At 38.9% G+C, this 16,071-nt stretch overlaps 1 protein-coding gene across 1 annotated transcript in view; it reads right to left on the bottom strand.

Moving 5' to 3' along the window:
- Positions 1-16,071, bottom strand: part of LOC122814359 (integrin alpha-X-like) — an 845,034-nt gene that overhangs the window by 164,410 nt on the left and 664,553 nt on the right. Inside the window, exons 10-11 of the mRNA XM_044086945.1 lie at positions 14,773-14,849; positions 10,524-10,653 (exon numbers count right to left, since the gene is read on the bottom strand). Of these exons, the coding sequence (XP_043942880.1) occupies positions 10,524-10,653; positions 14,773-14,849 (207 nt within the window). The remainder of the gene's footprint in view (positions 1-10,523; positions 10,654-14,772; positions 14,850-16,071) is intronic.

Here is a 16,071-nt window from a genome sequence, read left to right as displayed (position 1 = left end):
TGTATCTATTCTAATAAACAGATCTATACAGGAATCATATGTCCCAAACATCTGGCGCCAAGCATATATCATTCCACTTCACAGAGGCGGTAAAAATATAGACACAACCACCTTCAGACCTATAGCCATACTCTTCCCCCTCTCAAAAATACTTGAAAAAAAATATCCATGCACAAATAATGCAACATCTAAACCTAAACAAACTTCTCTCCCACACCCAACACGGCTTCTGTCCCGGCCACAGTACCATCACTGCCCTCCTTTCCTTTCTAGAGACTAACAGCCTAGCTCATGATAATGGCAAATATCTATAATCGCTATTCTTAGACCTTTCAAAAGCATTCAACACCATCTCCCATCCCTTACTTCTATCCCAGCTCTCATCCTTACATCTCTCTCCCTCCATCCTTGCTTGGTTCACCAGCTACCTATCCAACTGCCAACAAGCCATCCAGTGGAAAGAATCTACCTCTCCTTTCCTACCCACACCCACCGGGGTCCCTCAAGATTCTGTTCTAGGTCCTCTACTCTTTAACATATTTATCAACAATTTCCACCTCTCCATCCCTGACACCTCCATCATTCAATATGCACACGACTCCAGCATCATCTCCTCTTCCTCCTCCCCCTCTGAACTACTAATAAAAACCCAGCATGCCTTTTCCAAAACCGAATCTTGGATGAAAGCCAATCATCTTGCCCTAAATGCCTCCAAAACAAAACTAATGATCTTTACCCTTACTAGAAATTCCACTTTAGACAGAAACCTGTTCTGCATTACAAGCCACAATAAAACTCCACTAGAAATAGTCCCCTCAACCAAACTGCTAGGAATCATTATTGATGAAAACCTAAAGTTTGACTCCCACATATACTACTCTGCTATCAAAAAAACTCATCAGAAGATTGGTCTCCTATACAGACACAGTCGCTATCTTAGCCCCTCCACCTGACAAACATTTGCAACTACCTTCCTCCTCCTATCTCTCATGTACGGCACTCCACCATATACCAATCTCCAACTAGGCCTGCTCTCCAAACTAGAAGCCTGTTAGCACAAAATTAGCAAATTCGCTACCAACTCCAAAAGTTTGTCTCATCACTGCCACTCACTACTCAACCTCAAATGGCTCGAACACCCCAACTACCTTAGATATTCACAACTCACCACTACTCACAAGCTCATCTTCAAACCTTCCGAATGTCCATCCCTAGCCACAGCACTAACACCCTACACCCCCCCCGCTCCCTAAGATCACAGAACCAAAACCTGCTTCAAGTACACAAACCCTCTCATCCCCCAGGTCAACTACAACTATCCTGCACAATAGCCAAACTTTGGAACTCTCTTCCCTCTCACCTACGCAACATACCTAACCATAAAAACTTCAAAAGCCAGCTCTTCATACATCTATCCTCCAAATGGGAATGTCCCTCTCATGCTCCTACCTAAATTACTTCCTTAACCGATTGTTTTCCTACTCTCCTTTGTTGTCTCTTACATGAATATATAATTGGGCTTTTTTTCTGTCAATCTGGATTAAACATGAATAATATGTTTTCCAATTCTACTAATGTTACCTAATGCATTGAACTGAATATTGTACAATAAGTGTTGTAATGTAACCTTACATATATGTAAATGTAATGTATGTTTCTTGTGGAGCTTTTCTCCCCGGGCCTCCACTGAAAACGGGCCAACTCGACCCAGTGGACTATCCCGGTCAACAAATGCAAATAAATAAATAAATAAAATGTGCAATGTTAGGTTGGAACAGTGTTTTATGGTAATTGAGGAAAGACAGCCAATTAATGTGATATTGGTATGGTTGGTGGAAGCTTGGTTCATTGCCCTGCATTGGGCCCCATTTGACCACAGTTCAAATTCATTCAGTTTGAAGGTGTACACTGCAACAATACACCATTAGTGGCCATTCACGTTGGTCAGACCTATATTGAGCGATGTTACAGGAGATAAATATTACCCATGACAGGGAAGACATGGAAACATGTAAGCCCCCACCCAAAAAACAATATGGTAATAGTTATGAATTTTTATATGACTTGAGGGCTCATCAACAAAAGCTGCTGCAGCATCTATATTGTCTTTAATTGTTTTGCTTTATTTATTGTACTAAAGGATGACTTAATTTATGAATAGGCCTATACGTTTGCATTTTAGTAATATATATTTTGCAGTACCTTCATTACAGCCGCCAGCAACAGCAAAGGGGTTGACATTACCTATGAATCAATGGATCTGTCAGGTCATATAGTCTGCATTATTTAAAGTAATGATCAGAACCGTCTGAGCTTCAGCATCTACTATAAAGTCATTGCTGCATATTAGTTTGATATAGCCTCCTCTACAAGACCAGATTGCAAAGGATTTATGCATTCAATTCAAAGCTGCTGCTCTGTCTGACAGTTAGAACAGCGAGCAAAAGTTCTGACTTCTTAATGAGCTGCTTCCTGTGCCAAGGGTGTAGGGCTTGAATATTTTCACCTTCATTTATCTACTGTGTGAACTTAAGCAAGTCACTTAATCAGATTATGCTTCGGGGCATTCGGGTATTTGGGCTAGGCTACTTAATGGTCTCCAGGACTGCATGCCTAATAATATGAACCTGTGGCTGTTTTGTCAGCCATTCCCTACTGCATAGCTGATCTAGTTCAGGAAATGCCATGGTAATATCATTAGCACAATTTTTAATGCAACATAAAACATTTATTCTTCAAGGGCAGCAGGCGTTGCATTTGTAGATGTAGATGCATTAAAATCAGAGTTGTTTGCCCACAATATTGTCATTAGTAATACTTCTGTTTAATACAGATTTATTCAGATAACTTTTACTTCAACAGATATTGCACATATTTGCTTAGCATATGTTATCAGGTGGTTAATATTTCTTATGCTCTCACCATCTTATTTTTCCCTTTTTTCTCTCCTTTTCTCTAACTTCTCTCTTTATTTATTTTTATTCTTTATCTCCTTCTGCCTTCGTTGAAGGTTGGACGTCGGGCTGGCAACTCGACACCATAAAAACCAACTGCCAATCATTAGCGGACCGGAGTTCCGCTGTGGCAACCCCTAACCGGGAAAAGCCGAAAGACAAACAACAACATTCATCTCCTTTTTCTTCTTCTTCTTTTCTCTTCTTTCTCTTACTCTTCCTTGTCTATACTTTCAATCTTGCTTCCTTCTATGTTCTAACATAATCTCTTTCACTCTTCTATGTTATACATTTTTCTGCATATATCTTTTATACTTGTTCACTGTCACAATATTGTTGCTATTAATATTGCACTTATCTAATATTTTTCGAAAATGTTAAGTAAATTATTTATTATCAGTATTATTGTTATTATTATTATTTTTATTATTAATATTATTAGTATTGTTATTCTTGTTTGTATTGTGGAGCTTTTCTCTCTGGGCCACCATTGAAAATGGACTTCTTGTCTAGTCTGACCTTCCCGGTAAACAAATGTCAAATAAATAAATAAATAAAGCTGGGTATCATGGTGTGATGCGCAGTTTCATGTGGTTCATCCAAAACCACAATAAAGTACATGCAATTTGTTTCTTCATAGCAATAAGGGGTCTACATAGTCAATAAAGTGGACACAAGTGCAGATGGGGGTAGTTGACTCTCTGTGGATGAACCTTATACTCTTATCATTGTTTTTAAACAGTGTTTGGTATGCCTGTGGATGAAAATGGCTGACCATGCAGAGTTGATAGAATTAAAAAGTCATCAATCTTTCTCTTTGCAGACAAGTGTGTGTTTGAAAAAACAAACAGGAATATTTTACTTTGGCCATTTTTATCACAATCAAAATGTAATGCATACACAGTCAATAAAGTGGTGTCATCGATGAGTATGGATATCAGTGGATTATAATGGCATCAGCTTCAGTGGGCTTTTTATTGATGAAATGTTCTGAAATGGGTACTTTTTTCATTATTTGTTAATACATTTTGTTTCACTGCTTACTGGAAAAAAATGTTCAAAACTACAAATTTAAAGCACTCTAACAAATGGTGCTACATTAAACAAGAAATATAACTTAAAACAATCAGGAAGGCGAATGCAAAAGAACACATGCATTTATGCATGGTACGAAAATGTGTCCTGGGAGCTCATGATTTGAAAACAGCCTAGGGCCCAAGGCACATTTCATCTGCCACTGCTAATCAGGAAAGGATAACTATGCCTCTAAGCATATGATAACAGATAGGTGTACTCACCCATGTGCCTGGAATGGAGGGAAAATCTCCTCCAGTACTGGAGACTATTCTTCTGAAATAACTCCTGTGTTGTGGATAAAAAGACAGAAATAATTGCTGCACAGTCCACAATGGTAGGATAGTGAAAAAGTGTATAGACAAATACTCATATCATGCTTACAGTACATCTCTGGTGCTCTCAGTTTGCTATCTTCTTCCCATCAGCTAAAAGCTTCTGATTTAACCTCAGGTCACTATAGTGTTGCCTGCACTACTCATTAGTGCAATAATTGCCTGTGGCATCAGTAACTGTCCTGGCAAGACAGTAGCAGGCATCCACCTTACTCTGGAGAACCTCACAGTAGTCCACAAGCAGACTCTCATGGTGGTCTGTGCTTAGGAAAGAAAATGAAGATCTTGGTCTCCACAGATTCACCCTGCCTGAAACAGTGCCACTCGAAGCCTTGGTGATACTGTGAATGTCACACCACAGAATCATGCCTGGTATCTCATGGTTGCCCCATCTTCATATTCAGAAAATTGGCATTCAAATTAGGCTAACATAGTAACATGAGCTGTGGCAGGGTGTGAAGTATACAGTGCCATTTTGGCTATGTGGTAAACAAGACTGGAAGGTGTGATATATGACCAACACCTTGTGCCTTCTACCATTTTGTCAAATTACTACATTGTCAGTGCTCTTCAGTACCTTAACAGTCAGCAGGGTTACAACATGAAATATGAGGACCTCTTTCTGACGCTAAACTACCCATGTATGATCACTGCATAATGCTATGTAAACCTATACATGGGACTCTGCCTCCAACTAAAGTGTAGAAAATGAGCAATTCAAAAACATTCATGACCTGAGCCCTCATCTGCATATAGACTGGACGGAAAGGCCAAAATTTATGTGATATAAGCCCCAGTGGCTGGATATAACCTCACTGCTCTACAGAAGATGTGAAGCATTAATGAGAAACCCTAAACACCTGTGGTAAGTAGCTTTGAGGGAAGAAAAAAAGTAGTGCTAACTGCTGAAGGTAGCATATACCTTTTACTCAAATTTGCTTTGCTGTAGTGTTTGTCCAAAGTGATATTTGGGCTAAACTGTTTAAACAGGTTGTTAGTGTACAGATAAAATTGTTTAAGAATGAAGTACTGGGGAAACCTAGGAAGACATATTGAAAGTACTGACAAATATCATAGCCCACAGAAATCCATACAGGCAGCATTTAACAGCACCATGTTATTTTAGTATTGCTGCACAAGGACAGTCAACTATGTACAGTAGTTTTTTACCATACACTAGTGGAGTTTAATGCTGTTTTTCACGGAGTTGCATCATACATGTGATTTGTGGCCAAGGGAAGGGTAGGCATGCATAACAATGTTGCTTATGCAGGTATACACACAATGTTAGGTATTTTTTGAGCAGTATACTGCAATTTCCTAAAATGGTCTGAATTATGTGGTGGCATAAGAAATGACGGGACTGCAGACACAATGTTGCCATGTTGCCATATGTCAGACTACCATGTCTTCTAGCAACCCAGTGTCTGTTACTGCTTCCATTTTGTATAGGGGAAACATGCTGTTTGGCCTGGTGAAGCTTAACTAATGTTGCCATTGCACTATATAGTTGTGTGTGTTACTTGTGGGGGGGAGGGGGGTTGCAGAAGTATGTGTAGTATACATGGTTACCCACCTGTGGCAAAGTTCTAAGTGCAATTATATGCAGAATAAGGGCACAGTCAGAGCAACAGAGTACAGGTACTCACTGAGCAGATATTATATACTGACATATAGTCACAAATCATATTTTCTCCATGCAGCATTATGCATGTCAAAGGGAAGACTCAAATAAGAAGCCATCTGTCTCCATGGCTGACAGATGAACACTAATTGCACCTACTGTGACCATACTTGGCAGGAATTTGTAGGAGACTTAAATTCTGTCAGTGGCCAGAACCGAAATTATGACCAGGTCAGATAAAGGGCTACCAACAATATTTGTGATGCTCAAAACCCTGCTGCCGGCCTTGCGCTCAAGGGCAGAGCAATGGGAGGTGGACTATCAGTTGAACTAACTCCAATGGAAATGGAGGAGTTTTTACTACTCTGTGGTGCAAAAGAATTGGTCAATTTGCATCTCCATGATGTTGTGTTACACCTTGGAGCTGCAGTGCACCTCTAAAGTGTATATTGGGGATGTGCCAGGTACGTTGTATTGCATAGGCATGTCATAAAATGTCTACGCCATTTGCTGCTGCTGCTGCTGTGCACGAGAGTGAAATTATGTCTGTTTAGTTATTTAGGTACATCAGGACTGCAAGGGGAAAGAGCACCTACACAAGGTAAGACTATCATTTCCATGACTGTCACTATGGATGTGCTTTTAACTTCTGCACAGGGAATAAAATAAAGGTGATGAGTTATACTGGAAATTCTGCTTTGTATCTGGCTCTACCACCATGGATATGCCACTGCCTGATATCAGAGCTGAGTCTGACTCTGATAATGATGGCAATGAGCAACTCAAACAGTCAGGCTACATAATGGCATCACTGGATACAGGGAGTATACACTCTAGATGTCTTACCCATTGCAGGGGAATGGCCTCTAGGCCTGTGGACACCACCCATGATATGCAATATACAGACTACAAAAAAGAGAGTAGGTTGGTGGTTACTCAAGCAGTAGTCTCTCAATGTGGCTCTAACCTCAGTGTTTGCACCCATGCTCCATAGTGGGTGGTGATAACCATGTGGGTGTGGCTCTAGATGTCATAGATACCATGTTGCCCTGGAAGTGGCTATGTCAATGTCTGCAATCCAGAGAATGTGCACGGCCATCACTGAGGTCCAGGGCAACAATGTGCCTGTCTTTGTGGACATGGTAATGTGGCTTGCACGGTGTAAGTAATGTCCTATAATGCAGGACCTTCCATGCCAGCTATGTACCACAAAGCAGCTCCACCTTTGGCTCCAGTGAAGGTGCCCAGTAAAGTCCTGGGGTGCCTCAGTCATGGATATAAAGTGCCACCAATTACACATCAACATGGTGGAGCTTACAAATAGGAGAGGGCATCAGCTAGAACATGGTGCTCACACCAGTGCCACTTCTGTAGAGGTCATAACTGACCATGCACGCCCACCCATGGCCAAAGCCATGATACTACCTGTGGGACTCCTATAAGAAGCCTTTCCCATGGACAGGAATGTGGGGCCTTTATTTCAATGTAGGTGCACTCTATGACTTCAAACATCACACTGACTCTTAAACCAATAACCAATGGGAACTTCAGCTAGAACACTCTGAAGGATATGTCACACTGCAGTAAAAATACTTCAGTAAAGCCACTTCATGCAGTAAAAACACTTTGTTAAACACTTCTTCCTTACGTGGAGGCAAACAAAAAAAATTATACGAACTTTATCCAAAATTAAAAGCCAAGGCAACCAGCTCCTTAATTCAAAGACACTTTTATTCAAACACCATAAAATAGCAAAGAAATATTAAAAACCTAAGCACCTTCATTGATAACAATCAGGACTTCTATGACCTCCTACATCTCAAGGAATTGGGCTCTATCATAAACAATTCACATGATGTTGACTCTCTCTTCTGTAGTACATGGAAACCACATATGTACCCCCACATGATGCAGTATGGCAATGACAAACTGATAGATTATTCTAGAAGCAGATGCCCCCGATACCCTACTGTGTCCTCTGATGTTCACTGAAAGGTGTCTGTAGCGAGATTTCATAAAGCCACACATATTTCAATATCCACAGGGATAGGTAATCCATGACTCCCATGAGGCTACTTATACCAGCTCCTGTATGGTGTCCCTATCTATGCAGTGGCAGTCTAGAATGACAGAGTTGAGGGCCATGAAATGTTAATTTCATTTGGATGACACAGCACATCCAATGGTGATGACATATGCCACAGTGGTTAACAGTGTCAATAATAGCCTGCTACATATACACATATTCACTAAAACTGCTACAACTCCTATTTCCTCTACTCCCCTGTATGTACACCAGGATTTTACAGTGGTCGGTAGCACACAGTGAACTTTGCTTGCTTCTGAATTATACCTTGATCTTGTTTTCTGTCATTTGCATACATGGAGATTTCATTTTAATAAAGTTGTTCTTTATCATGTTATTATACCACCATTAGCATAAACTGTGAGCAGCTATGTTGCCCAACCTCCCCACTTGTACTGAGTGTGTCTCTGAATCACACACACCATGCAGTGTGGTCTCTCATCAGCCACAACTGCTTAGAATAATGTGGCCAGTGTTTCTGAATCCCACGTGTACCTTTTCTAATGTGCTTATATTTCTGCTTCAATTTGTCTCTCTTGATTTTCAGTCTTGTGTTCCTGAGTAGGTTTCCACAAGTCTATGGGAAATGGAAAGCTTTTGTGTTACTCAGCATTTAATTTTTATGTTAATTTGATGCCCAGATTTTTGGATGGCTTTACCTACTTTTCAAGAGCCTTTATACCTGTTTTCAGTGTCTGCCCGTTAAGAGGTGTGATGGTGCACAATATGTGAATTATATGTGTGCAGCACACCTTTCAACCTCTCAAAACAAGAAATCTGGACAAAGCCTAAAATAATGGGGTAATAGATGCACAAAATAGGGACAGATTTTAAATATTTTTCTTACAAACTTAAAAATTTGCTAGAATAACAGGATTTGTATTAGCATGCAGCTTCTGAAGGATATGAAGTCTGAAAGTCAAATGTCTGTCTTTATTTAGTGACTTCACTCTTCAGAGATTTGCCAGAAAACCACATATTTTATGGGGAACAAACCAAAAATATGAGGCAAAAATCTGGACATTCTGTGAAATTCTAGACAGATGAGAGGTATGGTGTATAGAATGAGAGACGTAGTACATATATCCTGAAATGCACCATAATTCATGCACAGAATACATCATTTTCCTAAGCACAATTCACAGTTCTTGTACTATACTCTTTCTTACATGTACTCTAGTCACTGGACCGTGTACCTCTCACAATGTATTCCACCACTCAACCAGCATTAATTTGCATGGGCTGCAAACTACTGTCTTGGGACCTCACACAATACACATTTCAGTCAATGTATTATTATTATTATTATTATTATTATTATTATTATTATTATTGTTTACTGCAAAACTTACTGATTCTCTCACCTTTAGCAGAGATTTTGTCTTTGTCATTTAAATCTTGCATGACTGGGTCAGAAACAACTCAGACACCCCAATGTTTTGCACTAAAACTGGTGTACTGCCACAGTGACAGCCTGGTGCGCTGTGTATGGCGAGGTAACCTACCGTAACTTTCAGAATGGCTTTGACAAGCTTCAGGTTTTATCAGAATTATTTTCCAGAAAAGCTTGATATTTGTGTGCAGTCAACAACTGTTATCTATTCCAGAACAGATTTCAATCCTCTCCTAGTAAACTAAGTAATTTCATAATATTACTTATCCTACATGGTCAAGGTAAAAACCTCCATTTGTTTCCTAATGCATTTTTTTCATCTTCTGTCAGACATCTCAAACTACTTGCTTAAGATATAACTTTTTTATTTAGCTGCGACACTAAAAAATACACACACACACACACACACACACACACACACACACACACACACACACACACACACACACACACACACTCATATATATCATTGCTTTAAAATTATTATTCAACATTAGTTTACATTCTAAACACAAAAATGTGTGATTAATTTATTTGCATTCCAATCTATCATAGCAAAATGGTGCATTTTTCACAACAGAAAATGTATCATTCCTCCACATTTTTAAATTGTGATTAGACAGTATGAAATAACTGACCACAATAAAACATAATGCACAAACGTTGCTGGTATCAGAATTCATTAAGATATGGTTATTGCGTACATGCCTTGATTGCACATTTGCAAAACACTGATAACTATACAGAAACTGTAATGAGTATGTCATGTACCTTTACTCACAGATGAATGCTGTGTCCAGCTGGTATGCACATGTATGACTGCAGGTGCATGAATGCATGGACATAACAATGCTTACCTGTGCTACACAACAGCTAAAAGAGCTCTTGTGCTACACAGGATGACTTTATACTTTCTGCTCCTCTGATCCTCTTAAATGCCTTGACTTCCACTTGATGATGTTGAATCAGAAATCTAACACTGACACAAATTAGCACACACATCAGTAATGGCTTCTATAGTTCTGATCAATGGGAGGAGATAAAATACACTCCTTACCAAGATAAGAATCCGTCATATTTGTGTACGTGGATGAGGCATTAATGAAAACGCTGTGCTTGTCTCCTTGGTATTCAAAAATTCCACCTGACCACTGATATGCTCCAACAGCTCCTAGTACAGTTGCATCCTATGAAAACATATGCAACACATCAGGTTATGCCTACTTGGTCTTTAGACTTCTTATTACTGCGAATGCAGATGAGATGTGTTTTCATAAATAACTGTCTGAAAATCTTCTTTTATTTCCTAGGCATTTTCTGACATATTTTGGGATATTTTTCAAAATGTAATTCTGCGTTTATTACAAATAAATATTCAGTACATTTGCTCCATATTTGAGTGCTGTTAGACATATGGTGAAAAGTAATTCCATCATATACTAATATAAAAAAAATACAAAAGCACAGGTGCATGGTATATTTTAACTCAGAACACAATGACCTTAAAAGTACTTAAATGGGGCAAAAGGTGTGGGAAAAAGGTTGCTTGGAGGGCATTAGCTCAAGAAAAACAATTTTTAATCATTTTTGCCACTAATAATTTGTTTTCTTGATATAACAGAATTTGACTTCTATATGTAGCCCTGGATACGCTGTTATTTTTATAAATAATACTGGTTTATGAAAAGGCTGCACTTAAAAAAATCATTCCACTGAAATTAGACGTGTGTTTTTTTATATGAGCTACTCATCTTGTACTGCTTTGCAGTTAAATATGGATTTTTATTTGACATGAGCATGGAGGTGTGTTACTAAAATAATGTGAAAACGTCAGCTTGTATGTAATTATATACATTTACATTATATACTGATGCGACTCAGCGTATCCTTCTCTGTGCCTATGTCTCCTCTCTACTTCAGTACTGACATGAAAGCAAAACAGCAAAACTTAATTCAACTAACTGAGTCATGGCATCCTGAAACCAAGCAAAGTGAACTGGAGGTACTGAATGAAAAAAAATGCCAACCCAAAAAGTTTATGAGCAAAGATATTATTTTCATCTATTCCTAAAAGTGTCTGCAATCATCACACTTGATACTTAGTGCTTCTTCAAACAATTAAATAAATACATAAATGTATATGTTTTTAGGTAGTTACTAGGTAATCCGTCATCAGACAAGGACCCACTTGACCAGTAACTCCCAACATAAGAAATACTTAATCCTTCAGGGAGGGTTACACAAGTTTGACCCAGGGAACGTTTCTGAGTGAACAGGAACCAATGTGTATAGAAATAATATGTGTCATTAAGAAATAATTAGAGTAAACAGAATAGTTGAACTGCATGTTTCCTTTTGGAAATAAAGACAATGCTTGCAACATTATCTATGATCTGACATGTCCCCCGACATTCCTTATGAATTTATTTATTTTACATTTGTTAACCGGGATAGTCTGACTGGACACAGGTCCATTTTCAGCAGAGGCCCGGGGAGAAATGCTCCACAGGTGGATAGTTGCATAAGTTAAACAGTAGCAGTTTTATACAGTCACATATAGATAGATACCAGTACAGAATTATAGGATTACATGCATACTTAAAAACTTGGAATACATACATACTTAAAACTTAACATTGTTAGTTTTCTTGTTCGAACTTAGACATTTTTAGTGGTACAAGGCTGAAAAAGGTAGCATGTGATTCAGTAGTACAATACATATGAAAATGATAGTCTCAAAAGTCTGAAACACTGACTATTTTACAGATAGCCAGGTAGTGAAGAGAGTGGTGAGCTGGTTAGTCAGGGTTGGTACAGGGGCACAGCCAGTGACTTTTTAGGAATTTTTTGAGAGATGTTTTAAATTGGTTAATAGACTGGATTGCCCTAAGTTTGGCAGGGAGCCGATTCCAGATTGTTCCAACAGAGTTGCAAAATAAAGAGTCACCTGTTGAGTTTTTAGAGTTAACAGTTTGTGCCAGCATTTTGTCAGAAGAGCGGAGAGTTTTTAGGTTACTGTATGGGGTAATTATATTTTTGAGTATGGGCATGCTTTCGGGCTGATGGAGGACTTTGTGGGCTATTATTAATTGATTATACTGGATTTGAGAAGGAAACTCTAGCCAGCCTAGAGATTGTAGGTTAATACAGTGGTGGGTTCTATATGCCGAGCCTGTGGCAAATCTGGCTATGTTATTGTAGCAGCTATTCAGTTTATTGAGGTTAGATTTACTCAGGTTTGTATAGATAGGGGTGGCATAAAGAGGGGTTGAGAGTAAATGTGCTCGGGCAATAACTGTCCTAGCACTTGAGGATAGAAATGCCTTAATCCTATATACAGATCCTAGCTTTTTGTTGACTGTTTTAATGGTTTTCTCGATGTGAGTGTCAAACTTAAGGTTATTGTCAACAATTACACCTAATAGTTTTTGTATTACCTTCTGGGGAAATTATTGTGCCATTATTAGATGTTATGGTAAATGATGGGAGTGTAGCTTTCCAGGTGGGGGTGAAGAGTAGCAGTTTTGTTTTATTTGGATTCAATAGAAGACGCCTGTCAGTGAGCCAGTTTTCTACTACATTGAAAGTACTTTGGGTTAAGGTCTGCAGGTCTAACAGGGAGGTGGCAGAACAGATTAGGGTAGAATCATCTGCATACTGAATGCAGGTTACTTTGGGAATGACTGTATAAAGATCATTAATGAAGATGGAAAATAGGAGAGGTCCTAGTATAGACCCTTGAGGAACTCCAAGGGTGACTGGCAGTAGGGAGGAAAGGCTATTGTTCCATAGCGCAGCTTGTTGTCTGCCACTTAGGTAGGACTGAAACCAGTGTATTGCTAGGCTGTCTATGGCAAGAGGTTTTAGTGTTTGAATGAGTAGCTGGTAGTTTACCATATCAAATGCCTTAGATAGGTCAAGAAAGAAGGCGGAGGAGAGCGTATTATTATTATTATTATTATTATTATTATGGATTTGATTTATTGTCTGAGAGAAGGATAGAAGGGCTGTGGTGGTACTATGGTGGGGTCTAAATCCATGCTGGGAGGGAGCTAGGAGATTGTGCAAACTGATGTAATGAAGGAGCTGCTTGTGGATACATTTTTCCATAATCTTAGCCAGAGGGGAAAGAATGGCGATCGGACGGTAATTTGATAGATCAATGGCGATACCCCCTTTATAGAGAGGAATTATGTGGGAAATTTTCCAGATGGAGTGGATATATGCTTCAGAGATGGTTCTGTTAATTAATATTGAGATGGGATATGCTATTGCATTTGCAGCCTTTTGAAGATATTCAGCCGGGACTAGGTCTGCTGAAAGGGTGGTGGGTTTCAGTTTCTTGATTAAGGATCGGATAAGTGCTGTTGGTACAGGTTGAAAGTTAAAGGATGGGTGGGTATTGGATATGGGGTCAATAGGGTCTATGTTATTGGGGCCTAGTTGGTTGGCAAGGGATTGTATAGTTTCTGTAAAGAAGGTGTTGAAGGTGTTGGGAATATTTTCTGGAGGTTTCTGGAGGACAGACGCAGGGTTAGGGGTAGTAGTAGTATTACCTGGATGGAGAAGATTGTTTAAGCTGGACCAAAATTTTTGTGGTCGATTTTGATGTTTATGTTGCAGGTTACAGTAATAGTCTTTTTTGTCTAACATTGTAGACTTCTTAGTATCATTTCTTAGCTGTTTATATACTAGTTGATCCTTAGGGTTTTTATTGGTTTTCCAAGAGGACCAGGCTTTATTTCTATTCATGACTTTTTGTCTAGTTTCTTTGGACAGCCATGGTGCTACTTTTTTCTTTGTTCTGATGGTCCGGTGGGTGCAGGATTGTTAAGGATTGTAAGAAATGTGAAGTTAAAGTGTGATACTGCAGTTGGTACAGAGGATTACGGAGTTGTTAATAAACTGTTTCCTGTGGTCCAGAATTTGATTCCCTCAGCCTCCACTGCTTAGCTGTGTGACTCTAAGAAATCATGTAACCCAGCAGCACCCCCAGGCTGAGACTGTACAGCTGCATTTGGCTGAGTATATTGCTAGATCCACTAGTACAACCGTTAAGGAGAAGAAAGTTTGCTGAGAGGGATGCCAGGGGGTTGGTACCAAGATGGCATGGGTTATACTGCTATGCATTTCAGAAAAAAGTTGCAGCCCTTACATTTCATGTTGTATGTATCAGATGTCAGTTACTTATTCTGCTACTCTTGCTGAGCTATATTTGTATATTACCACATTTCATCTTTCACTTGCAAGAACTAATCATACTCCTTGCATTCCTGACTTAAACAACAAATTTAAGGACTACTTACAGGAGCTAAAATGGCACTGAAACCTTCTTGACTCATTTCAGTTTGAAATGATGTAACGTTCTGCAATTCTTGAGAGCCTGTAAACAGGAGAGAGAGAAAGAGTCAATATAAGCAGCACCTCTGTGTAATTATAATAAGTAAATATAGTAGATGTTTTTTTACCTGCAGATGTATAAGACTGCATGTGTGTGTGTGTGTGTGTATATATATATATATATATATATATATATATATATATATATATATATATATATATATATATATATATATATATATGGGTCCTGTACAGAACGCCAACTCACAATGCCGACACCCATATGGCCGATGTCATATGGTTGACGTTCAGAATATTGACAATGGGAAAATGCTATCTCCCAATAGTGCGGAATGGAAAAATTTTAATTCTTGCACTGTAGTGCGATCTCAGAGTTGGTAATTAAAGATACAGGGATGTGGGGGGCAAAGTTCTTGTGCTGTTGATATTGTGATTGTCGACCATTGTCGGCCATATGGGTGACGGTGTTTTGGGCTGTATATACACACACTTCAGCATTCGATTATGTCAGGTTTCGGTTTTCAGTCTCATGTAAATGAACGCCGCTGTTCTGATCTTCATTTCTTAAAGTAGATCCATATGTATATATAGGTCCCTGACAAAAAATGGAGCACAAAAAAGTGGATGTTAGAACATCGGGCCCAGACACTGAGAAAACCTGGAACCTTGAATGGTATGTTACAAATACAAAATCACTTTTTTGCAGGGGCTAATCCCCCTGTGCCCCCATGTGGGGGTCTGCACCTCCTCCCCCCTTGTTAATTATATATACCAAATCTGAGATCACACTACAGTGGGGAAGGGAGCAACCCCCCATTCCACTATGTACTTTGATCCCATACAATAACGATCTATGCCATTTGAGCTTCTGTTTATTTTTGAATATCTGGGCTCGATGTTTTAACATTTCCTCTTTTGCGCATTCAATCTTTCATCAGGGATGTTCGTGTGTATATACAGATATATATATATATATATACACACACACACACACACACACACACATATATATATATATATATATATATATATATATATATATATATATATATATGTGTATTTTACTATCCTCAGTGATTTGCCAGAAATACATACATTTTACAACAGGTCAAAACATAAGGCACTGTGCACTTTTATAATATTACAGCACAATGTACATAGCTCACAATGATTCCTGCAGTTATCTAGGCTCACAGTATAGCAGCACTGTGCACATTGCAATTTTACAGAGCAACATACAAAGC

Source organism: Protopterus annectens, chromosome 10.part0 (genome assembly GCF_019279795.1).
Source record: "Protopterus annectens isolate FY-2018-M chromosome 10.part0, PAN1.0, whole genome shotgun sequence".
NCBI lineage: Eukaryota > Metazoa > Chordata > Ceratodontiformes > Protopteridae > Protopterus > Protopterus annectens.
The sequence above is the reverse complement of the archived record's forward strand: the minus strand, read 5'-3'. Positions and strand labels throughout refer to the sequence as shown.